This window comes from Mus caroli, chromosome 14, assembly GCF_900094665.2.
Source record: "Mus caroli chromosome 14, CAROLI_EIJ_v1.1, whole genome shotgun sequence".
Classification (NCBI taxonomy): domain Eukaryota; kingdom Metazoa; phylum Chordata; class Mammalia; order Rodentia; family Muridae; genus Mus; species Mus caroli.
Genome location: NC_034583.1, coordinates 94,535,327 through 94,547,168, shown reverse-complemented (window position 1 = coordinate 94,547,168; position 11,842 = coordinate 94,535,327). Strand labels below are relative to the sequence as shown.

The following is an 11,842-nucleotide window of genomic DNA, read 5'->3' as shown; positions in this document are numbered from 1 at the left end:
CTTCAAAACAAACAAACAAACAACAAAACAAAGACGAAGGGAAGGAAGTATCTAGATCTTACTATCCTAATTAAAACACGCTTTATTTTTAAACTTATCTTTGAGACTAGGTATTGTCATAAATCATCAAAACCTTAGGTTCTCCTTCTGTGTAGTGGTGGTACAATCCCAGAATCCCAGAACTTGGGAGGCAGAGGCAGGCAGATCTCTGATTTCATGGCCAGCCTAATCTACAAAGTAAGTTCCAGGACAGTCAGGGAGGGCTACATTGAAAAACCCTGCCTCAAACAAAACAACAACAAAACAAAGAAACAAACAAACACAACAACAAAAGAGAATCCTCAATTCGATGCCCATCCAAAAGGCAGATATTTACATTAGGATTTCTAACAGTATCAAAATTATAGTTATGAAGTAGCAACAAAAGTAATTTTATCATTGGGGGTCACCACAACATGGGGAACTGTAACTGTAAATGTAAGAAGTAGAACTCTTGCCTGGCGTGGTGGCGCACACCTTTAATCCCAGCACTCGGGAGGCAGAGGCAGGAGGATTTCTGAGTTCGAGGCCAGCCTGGTCTACAAAGTGAGTTCCAGGACAGTCAGGGCTATACAGAGAAACCCTGTCTCGAAAAACAAAACAAAACAAAACAAAACAAAACAAAACAAAACAAAACAAAACAAAACAAAAAGAAGTAGAACTCTTAAAGGGAGGTGCCTTCTACTTATCTATCCCCTGCTGTCTAGTCTCAGGATGGAGGTCACCTCAGATCATTCTCAGCCTCTGCTCCACTCAGAGGCTGGAGGAGGAGGAGGCCCTGAAACACCACGAGGCATGCTCATTCCAGTTCTGGCCTTCAAGGCTAGGAATGTGAAAGAGACATTTGCTAAACTCGTGAATTCTGGACCTGGAACAATTATGACCTTGCTTTCATATAACCACAGGGTTGTAAAAGCAGATTGTTCCAGAGCCTGGCATCATTTGGAAGTGTCCACTATGCAGGGAGTCAGTGACTGTCTTGCCTGCTTCTCCAATTCCAAGTTGAAGATAGCCTCTGACATAGAGACAAGGATAGTGAGCTCTTTGGGATACTTCTCGCTGCCACTAGTGAATTGGATTTGGCCTTCTCCGTGCCAGTTGCCAGCTTCTCCAATTGCATTATTGTCTGGTTATTTTAGAGCCAGGATGACTAGCCTTCACATTCATTTCACACAACACACACACACACACACACACACACACGCACACATGCACACACTCACACATGTATGCATGCATACATGAAAGGTACTGAGTCAGATGTTTAAAATGCTGCCCAAGGCCATGACTGGGAAAACATGGATGTCTTCATCAGTCAGGAACTTCTCTTTGCCTTTTTCACAGAGAGATTAGCAAAAGTTTCTCTTTCTAATTTTGCTGCCTCATACACTACCTTAGCTTGTATCACTTCTCACTTTAGCTCTTTCTGGTTTTATACTAAGTTGCAGTTAAATTCCAAATCTTATCTTCATTTGGAAACACTTAGATCTTTCTCTTCCTTCCTTTCTTTCTTTCTTTCTTTCTTTCTTTCTTTCTTTCTTTCTTTCTTTCTTTCTTTCTTTCTTTCTTCCTTTCCTTTCCTTTCCTTTCCTTTCCTTTCCTTTCCTTTCCTTTCCTTCCTTCCTTCCTTCCTTCCTTCTTTTTGTCATCCTGGGAAAGTGCTAATTTGTAACTTCAGGAATTATCTCCTGAAGTTCAACAACACCGTGCACATCCTTCTTGTACCTAAAACAAAGTCTTTAGAGTGCATTGTGTATTGAATGCCTTGCGCTGTTTGCAGTTTCCTCTTTTGGGCTGAATCAGGGCCCTGAGGAAAATCCTTAAACCTCCTGGCTAGGAAAGCACAGAAGGGCTAGTGAATGTTTGTCTTCAAGGAGAAAGGAGATTAAATTTCCCCAGATACTCTGGATGATTCTGTATGAAGAAAACCATTACTTTTAAACCAATTAAGTGCTTTAGGAATAGGAAAGGAACTAAGAAGGAACTGTCATTTTGACATTTTTAAATGTTTGACGGCTCCATTATCTCAAGACTTGAGGCCCATCTCCCCATCCCCATTTTTTGGGAAAGATGTAAGCTCGAAATACCATAGCATTCTCTTCTTCCTGCACTAATTACACTTTTCTTAAGTTTTGAAGTCTCAAACCCTCTCATAAACCATCTTCCTTCCCATTCCCAGCAAATCTTCAGCTCCTGACCCAGAGACCCGTTTGAGATGTGTTATTATTTAATTAAAATGGGGAAAATGCCGGGGTGACGGCGCGTCTCCGAAGCGCGCTTCCGTCCCCTCGCCCCGGCTCGCTGTGGCCCTGCCAGGCCGCCGTAGCCGGCCTCGCGCATTCCCAGCGTGGCGAGGAGCTGCTGTCGGCGGGACTTCCGTGTTGGCGGGATTCTGAACGCTGCCATGGCTCAGACCGTGCAGAACGTTACATTGTCCCTCACTCTGCCCATCACGTGCCACATTTGCTTGGGGAAGGTAATGGGTACGGCTAGGAGACGGGGTTGAGGACCGGTTGCCCGCGGGAGCCGAGCGAGGCCCGGGGCTGGGCGGGGATGGGGCGTGAGGCGCCCGATGCCTGGGCAGGTTGAGCTGCGAGCTCCTCGGCGGCGGGAGGCCGGGCCTCGGGGCGCGGGGACGACCCGGAGCGGTGGGCTCGCCCGGCGCCTCCCGCCCGGGCCTGGGCGGCCTGCGGCGGCTTCCGCCGGCCTGCGAAGAGCGGGTCCGCGTCCCGGCGCCGCAGCCTCCATCCTCTGCAGCCGGTGCGGCGTGCAGCGCCCGAGGCAGGTTCCCAGGAGCCTTGTCCGAGGTCCCTGGTCTCCTGAACCGCCCCAGTGTGGTTGTTCGGAGGGTTAGGGGGCCACGATCGGTTTTCAGAGTCCTTCCCTTTTATTATCCTCGACTGGAGGATGGCTTTGCCATGTGTTCCCATTAGGAAAGTCAATGGTGGTACGTGCCCCCTCTCCCTTCTTGCTGTTTAGAATGAGAAGCGTGCTCTCAACTCTGGGTCAGTCATAAGAGGCAAGAGGTGCTCATGGGTTTGTGAAACTATCTGGAGAAAGTAGTTTGGTATTAGAAGTGGAGTTTTGAGTGTTCTCACGCATTCGTATTCCCTTTCATTTCCGTTTGTGCCTCAGATTCAGGGTTTTTTTCTTTCTTTTCTTTTCTTTTTGTTTTTTTGTTTTTTTGTTTTTTTTTTTTTTTTCCGTGCCTTTACCGCGTGGTTCAAGAACAGAAAAGAACTGATACAAGTCTTTTCCACTCGGGATTGCTTTTATTTTATTTTATTTATTTATTTATTTTGTATGTAGTGTGTCCGAGAACGTAGGCTGCAGTTTACAACCCCAGGCTTATCAGGGAAACAAAAAAAGATAAGAAACGAGTGCCAGCCAATGAGATCCCTTGCTTTTAGGTGTTGGAGGTTCAACATAGATTTCCAGATTCAATAAATAAAAGCAAGTTAGGACTGGAAGTAACGTCTAACCTTAGCGTCTGAGTAAAAGGCCAGTGAAACAGCACATGTGTTGTGAGAAAGAATGGCCTGCTTGATCTCTGGCAGGCTGAAGTGGAAATAACACTTCCACAAAAGTGCTATTTGAGCTGTGCTGTTGGCAGATCTGATCTCCATTTTATTAATACCCATAGATTCCATCAGTGCCATCCCTTGCCTCTTACAAACATACTTTGTAAAAAAAAAACCTATGGCAAGATTATTGTTTATTAACCTTGCTCCAGGTTAGAACTTCTTTTTTAGCTGAGTACAATTCAGGCTTTCCCAATTATAATCTGTATATTGTTTCCACAGCTGAAAATATATTTCATTTTATCAACCCCATTAACTTATTAGAAGGATTTGTGTGGTCCTCAGTGGGGTGGAGATAGATTTTTGTTTCCCCAGGAACATTTGAGAACATATAGAGAGTTTCTTGATTGCTCCCAGGGGTAGTCCAGTAACATCTGATTGGTGGACTCCAGAGCTGCTGCTAGCTAAGAGCCACCACCTTCCCTTAACCAGTATATAGTCTCTATTGGTGAGCCCAAGACCATGGTGCTGTTGATAAAGAGGAACTTTAAGCATGGCTCCTCTCAGATACACTTGCAATTTTAAGAAGAGGGTTTGGTCATACAAGAGATAAAATGACAAAATAGAAAAACTGAAGCTGAGTGTGCTGGCACGTGCCTTTAATCCCAAACTCGGAAAGCAGAGACAAGCACGTCCCTGAGTTCAGTGCCAGCCTGGTCTGCAGATCAAGTTCCAGAGCAGTCAAGGCTACACAAAAAGCCCCTGTAATTAAAAGAGATGGAAAGAGACAGATGGTAGAGTTAATCTTTGTACCAAAAACTGCCCCTTCTCTGCATTCAGGGTAAGGAGCACAGGACCCTCTACTCCTCTTTCTCTTCCTCTTCTTCACCATCTTGGAAACATTATCTTATGATGCTTTGTACTTCAGCCTGCTCACCCCGAGGAGATGCCTCTTTAACATGGCACCTAACCTCTGCTGTTGTGACCCTGCCTTTTTAGTTTTTAGGAGGACTGTTTTATTTCTAGCAATCTCGTTTGAGAGAAATTTCATTGTAAAGACTAATAATCTCCGCAAATTATGATTATTTTTGTGTCTTAGAACTTTTAATCCTCTGCATGTTTGCGTATTTTGTTTGGTGTGATCTGGGTAAAGGAACATGGGTAGACAAGAACTGAAGGAGTACTGAATTCGTTGTGTTTTATTACTTTGAGTATGGTCAAATAAAAGGACTTTTCTTTTTAAGATTTATTTATTTATCTTATGTGAGTGCACTGTCACACTCTTCAGACACACCAGAAGATGTCCTCAGATCCCATTACTGTTGGTTGTGAGCCACCATGTGGTTGCTAGGAATTGAACTCAGGACCTCTTGAAAAGCAGTCAGTGCTCTTACCTGCTGAGCCATCTCTCCAGCCCAAAAGAACTTATTTTTAAGTTAGTATTTATATTAGTTACTTTTTGTTGCTGTGATTAAAAAAAAAACACCAGGAACAAAAGTGACTAAGGGAGGAAAGAGACTATGCTGTCTTATGGTTCCAGAAAGAGAGTCCATAATGGTGGAGGAGGAATGGCAGTGGGGGCTGGAGCAGAAGGCAGAGAGAGAAGGTGAATTGGAAGTGAGGGATGCTATACATTCTCAAAGCCTTAAATCTTAAATCTTCCCAAAATACTGTAGCTATCCTGAGACCAACTGTCAACATACCCAAGTTTATGGGGACCTTGCTCATTCAAACCCCCACGTTGCACTCCTCGCCTTCAGTAAGCCATGTCCTAACACAAATGAGTGTACTGCAAGTTTTAAAGTCTTAATGGATTTTTGCTATCTCGATAGTGTTTTAAAAATCTAAAGTCTCTTCTGAGACTCAAGGTAATCTTTTAACTGTGACCCCTGTATAAAATAATCTTTAAAAAGTACATGTTTCCAATATAAGGCAGAATAGACTATACGTTCCCTTCCCAGAAGGGAGGAATGGAGCATAGTGAGGAAACACTACACCAAAACCCAGCAGGGCACAGTCTTATAGCTCTGTGTGCAGTGTCTGAGAGTTCAGTGTCAAGGGGCTTAGATTGCTCACCTCCCCAGCTTTGCTTCCTGCAACATAAACCTCTCTTGGGGTTGGGCCACTCCCTGTATGCAGCGCTCCTCGTCAGATGTCTTGTGGTTTGGGCATTTCCAGTATCTCAGGTTCTTCACCCACAGTGGGCTCTCAGAGCCTCTAGCCCTCTCAGCTTCCCTACTCTGTGTTGTCTGACCTCAGTGGTTCACTGAAATCATAGAAGGGGTGTGTGAGCCCTTACTCATATCTTTGTCTGCCTCCAAAGGCAGTGCCACATAGAAGACACCACCAAGTTTGGCTGCCATCTTGTGATAGCTGCTCAACCCACTTGACCACATTAGCAGCACATTAGTTGACACAGTTGTTCTCTAGGAGAAGCCACCCCTTAGGCATTCTCCCTTTTTATGTTGGAAGCTTGGCTAGGTAGCTCCTGCCCCTGAGCTCTGTCCTTACTGTTTCAGTGCAGAGCAGGCCTCTTCTTGCTGCTGTTCTAGTTAACAGTTGCAGCCTTGTTTTCAGCACAAACCTTGACTGTCACCTTTTTCCTCTAAACTATCCATTTTTAGAATTTCTTCGTGCCCACTTGTTCTTTTTATTGTAGAATTGTGAGTTATTAGTAATAACTATACCATAGACTTACTATGCCATCTTGAAACTCCCTCTGCCAGGGAAATTTCTTTTTTATTTATCCCTAGACAAGTTCTCAAGGCATGGGAAGAAGGCAGGTGTAGTTGGCCAAATTATCCCAGGAATGCTGTCTAGCCTGGCTGCTCTTAGTGGCCTGTTCTCTGAAATCTCTTGAGCCAGCCCTCCACAGTCCGCATTACGCTTGCCTGTGGTGTCTTCTAGGCTCATATTAGGAAGGTCTTTTAATGTTTGCTTATAGCATCTTACCAGTGTCTCCTGGGACCAAGTTGTGTATTAGTTCCTTTTTGTGGCTGTGCTAAACACCATGACCAAACTGGAAACAAAGAGAGTAACCTGCAAGTCGGGCAAGACTAAAAACTCTCAGAATCAGCCTCCAGTCGTGCATTTCCTTTAGCAAGGCTCTTCTTAAAGGTTCCATAACTTTTAACACAGAAGTTCCCCAAACACAGTGCCAATAACCAGGGACAGAGTGTTCAATTACGTGGTCCTACAGGGGACATTTCTCCTTCAAGCTAAGACAGTATCCAAAGTGATAATTTCATATGTATTTCTTCATTTCCCATGAACTCTCTTCTCCCCAGGCCATCCCTATGCTTTTGTGTCATGGGTATGTATGTGTTCTGTAAGCTGTCCTCCCTGTTAAGATCTTCCCCACTCTGCATTGTCTCCTTTCTATTTTCATTACCTACACAGACATAATTTGTGTAGACCACACATATAAAAGAACACAATTGGTATTTGATTCTTGCTTCTTTCTCTTTGCATAATGATGTCCAATTCCATGTATTGTGCTGCAAGATGTGACTTCATTTTTTTACTATAACTGAGTAAAATTCTGTTCTGTATAAGTATCCTATTTATGCATTTGTCTGTTGATAGACATCTGAATTGGTTCCATATCTTGACTATTATGAATATTGCCACAGTAAATATGCATGTGCAAATATGTATGTATGTAGTATGTGTTCTTAGAATCCTGCTGTATCCAGTGGTAGTTCTAATTTTAGTTTTTTGAGGAACCAACACAGTAACTTCTGTGGTGTAGCTATCAGTTATGTATACACCACCTGTGAATAAAGGTCACCACTAGTGTCTGTGGCATTTATTCTCTTGGAGATGCCATTCTGATAAGGTGGATACTCAGGGCAGCTCTAGTTTTCATTTCCCTGATGACTTAGGAGGTAGAACACTTTGAAGAATACACTGGCTATTTTTATTTAAGAACTATCATGTTTATTAGCCCATTCACTGACTGGATGATTTGGCTTTTGGGTGTGTAGTTCTTTATGTGTTCTGGCTCCTAAGGCCTGGTCTGATGTATAGTTGGCAAAGATATTTTCCATTCTGTAATGTCTCTTCTCTCTATGATTATTTCCTTTGCTATTCAGGGCTGGTTCTCATTATCATTTGTGCCTACATTTTAACTATATTTCTTATAGTTTTTTTCTCTAGCATTTTCCATTCTCATGTCTCTGATTGACTTTGAGTAGGATGCCGTTTGCAAGGGTAGGACTATAGGTCTAGTGTGATTTACCTCCATGTGGAGATCCCCTTTTCCCAGCACAGGGTATGTATGCTTTTGGCACCTTTGTGGAGATAAGGTGGCAGATTAGGAAATGTGGCCTTGTCAATAGCGGTAGACTTAGAAGTTTCAAAAGCCCTTATCATGTTCTTCACCATGATGTTTGTGGAATAACCGTCTGAAACTGTAAGGAAGCGCCCAGTTAAATGTTTTCAGTTGTCTTGGTTGTGGTGTTTCATCTCAGCACTAGAACTGTAGTAACTTTTATTGTAGTAGTCATAGTAAAGTTCATATTTGATGTTGGCAAATACTTAAGAACGTATGTTTTTAAAATTATGTTATCCTAAAGAATAATTATAAATAAGGTTATGTTACACATTAAAAAAAGAAAAAGACAATTACAGCTGTATGGGTTCTCTATCCTATGCCAGTCGTTTGGATGGGTGCTTTTGTGCCGCTACAATAGAATTATTGTTACTATGACTCTTTAGTGTAATTTGAAAAGTCAGATATTATGATATTTCATTGTTCTTTCTGTTTAGGATTGCTTAAGTACTGAAGGTCTTTTGTGGTTTCAAGTGAATTTTAAGGTTTAAAAAAATGATGTGAATATTTGTGAGGGCTGTACATATGTTAGACCTGATACCCATGGAGTCCTGAAGAAGGTATTGATTCCCCTAGGGCTGGAGTTACAGCTATGAGCTACATGATGTGGGTATTGGAAAGTGAACCATGATCCTTTGCAAGATCTCTATGTTTGCTTAACTGCTGAACCGTCTCTGTAGCTCCAGATTGTTCGTTCTTACTTTTGTGGAAAATGTTGATATTTTGATGGAGATTGCATTGAAATTTTAGATTCCTTTCTATAATTTAACCATTTTCAGTGTTCTTCCTGACCATTAACATGCGTGATCTACCTTTATCTAGTGTCTTCTATAATTTATTTCATTTATATCTTCAAGTTCTCATTGTGACCTAACACCTTCATGGTTAGATTTACTCTGAGGTATTTTATTTTATTTTTGAAGCTACTGTGAATAAGATTTCTCCTGATTTCTTTCCTGGCAAAGTTCATTATTATTGTATAAGAATTCTACTGATTAGCATATGTTGATTTTGTGTCCTGTTTACTTGATGAGGGTGTTTATTGGAACTAAGAATCTTCTAGTGGAGTCTGTAAAGTCTTTTAGATCTAGGACCACAAGATCTTCACATAGTGATGCTCTGAGCTGTGCTTTTCCTAGAGGATCACATGATGTGCTCACAGGGATGCTGTGAGCTGTGCTTTTCCTAGAGGATCACATGATATGCTCACAGGGATGCTGTGAGCTGTGCTCTTCCTAGAGGACCACATGATGTGCACACAGGGATGCTATGAGCTGTGCTCTTCCTAGAGGACCACATGATGTGCACACAGGGATGCTGTGAGCTGTGCTCTTCCTAGAGGACCACATGATGTGCTCACAGGGATGCTGTGAGCTGTGCTCTTCTTAGAGGACATCTCACTGCTCTAATTGAGACCTGTAAGCAGTATAGTAAGAGGGGACACAGTGGGCACTTTTGTCTCCTTCATGATTTTGGAGGAAATGATTTCAGCTTTTCCTCACTTAATACATATTGCCTATAACTTTATGCATAGGTTTATGATCTTGAATTGTTTGTCACTTTTATTGTGAAGGGATAGTGAACTTTGTCAAGTTTTTTTTTTTTCATGTTTTTTTTTATGTGATCATGTTTTGTTCTTTTTTTTTTTTTAAGTCTTTAACTTAATCTCTTACATTTATTGTATATATTGATCAAGCTTTCCCTCCCTAGGCTGAGATCAACTTGGTGATGATATATGATCTTTTTAATGTGTTTTAAAATTTTTTTCTAAATGTATGTGTCTGGATGTTTTGCTTGTCCGTGCATCCTGTGTAAAGTCCATGCCTTCAGAAGTCTGGCTCCCAGAACTGGACTTACGACCCTCGTACTCTGTCATATAGAGCAGTGATTCACAACCCTCCTAAGGCTGTGACCCTTTAATATAGTTCCTTGTGCTGTGAGGATACCCCACCATAAAATAATCTCATTGCTACTTTATCATTTTAAAATTGCTGTTGTGATTTTGCTGTTGTCATGAATCGCAGTGGAACACCTGCTATGCAGACTATCTGATGTGCTTCCTTACTGTTCTTGAGCTAGATTTACAGAGAGGAGCTTTGTCTTTATAGCGGCAGTCTTCCTGCCTGGCCTTCTTTTCTCTTCTGTGTCATAGCCTGTTTTGGCACTGTGGTAATGCTATCGTCATAGGAGGAGTTTGATGTCCCTTCACTTTCTAACTGTAGTGGTGTAAAGTGAGCTTTGGCAGAACCTGCAGTAAGTCTGTTATTTCTGGGATTTTACTTTGTGAAGTTTTTTATTGTTGTTGTTGTTATTTGTTTTTTTTAATTTTCTTCATTTACATTTCAAATGCTATCCCATTTCCTAGTTTCCTTTCCAAAAGTCCCCTATACTAACTCCCTGCCCCCACCCTGCTCCCCAACCCACCTACTCCCGCTTCCTGGACCTGGCATTCCCCTGTACTGGGGCATATAATCTTCCCAAGACCAAGGGTCTCTCCTCCCATTGACCACCAACTAGGCATCCTCTGCTACATATACAGCTAGAGACACAACCACCAAAGCCAGACACTATTGCATATGCCAACAAGATTTTGCTGATAGGACCCTGATATAGGTATCTCTTGTGAGGCTATGCCAGTGCCTGACAAATACAGAAGTGGATGCTCACAGTCATTTATTGAGTGGAACACAGGGCCCCCAATGAAGGAGCTAGATAAAGTACCAAAGGAGCTGAAGGGGTCTGCAACCCTATAGGTGGAACAACAATATGAACCAACCAGTACTCCCAGATACTCATGTCTTTGTGAAGCTTTTAATTACTGCTCTAGTCTCAGTTGATAGGGATCTGTTTAAGTTGTTGATATCATTTTTATGACTCAATGTACATCATTATGTTATTTATTTAATATTTCTTTTCCAGAGTAAGCACTCATAGCTGTAAACTTTGATCTTAGGAAGTTATGTTACTTGATTATATAACAAGTTCTAGGAAGTTGGGTTTTTTTAATTCTCATTTGCTTTTATAAAAATTTTAAATATTCATGTTGATTCCTTAGTGACCCACTGGTCATCAAGAATGTATATTTCAATCTCCAATTTTGTGTAGTTTCTTTAGCTTCCGTTGTCTTTGATGTCTAGTTTTAGTTCACTGTTGCCTGATGAGACTCGAGAGATTGTTTATGTTGTTTCACATTAAATTTTTCTCTGTGACCTAGAATGTCATCTATTTTAGCGATGGTTACATGAACTGAGAATAATACGCATTCTGTTTCTATTAGATGGCATATTTTTAGGTATTTATTCAGCTTGATTGATGATGTAGTTTAACTCTGAAGTATTTGTTCAATACAATCTGTGCATATATATTTAAAATTGTTACATCTTCTTGACTGGTATTTCCTTTTGTTGTGTAGCAGTTTCTTCAAATGAGAATAATCCTGGAGTTGATAGCTCCAAGCCTGGGCCCACCTGTATGCCTTTCACTCCTGTAGATTCAGAAATCTTTGATGCTCCAGCCAAAAACTCAAGCATCCACATCCTTCCATCTCCCTTTACCCATTGCATTTGGGAAACAGTCTTCAGACTGAACCTTGTGTCCCCAGAGAAGGATGTATAATCCGGGGAGTTTGGGGAAAGTAGGAGAACCTGCCCAGCTGGGGGGCTATGAAGCTAAGTGGCTCTGCCAGCCAAGCTTAGCTTTCTGTACCCTCGTAGCTGGCATTCCCTTGCCTCTGGGGCTCCCCATGGGTGAAGCTGCATTTTCCACGCATTACCCATCTTTTTCTTAGCGTTCTGTGCCAGTTTGTACATTTCCGAAGCTCTTTTTTTGCATCTCAATAGTGTTTTCTTGCACTGGTTTTTCTTCTTCTTCTTCTGCTGCTGCTGCTGCTTCTGCTTCTTCTTCTTCTTCTTCTTCTTCTTCTTCTTCTGCTTTTCTTTTCTTTTCTTTT

General features: G+C 41.9%; 1 protein-coding gene across 1 annotated transcript in view; it reads left to right on the top strand.

Annotated features, from left to right (window-relative positions):
* Positions 1 to 2,399: 2,399 nt before the first annotated feature.
* The window catches only part of Rnf219 (ring finger protein 219), a 46,942-nt gene continuing 37,499 nt past the window's right edge, over positions 2,400 to 11,842 (top strand). The window contains exon 1 of the mRNA XM_021182114.2: positions 2,400 to 2,515. Coding sequence (XP_021037773.1) covers positions 2,444 to 2,515 — 72 coding nt within the window. The 5' untranslated portion in view covers positions 2,400 to 2,443. The remainder of the gene's footprint in view (positions 2,516 to 11,842) is intronic.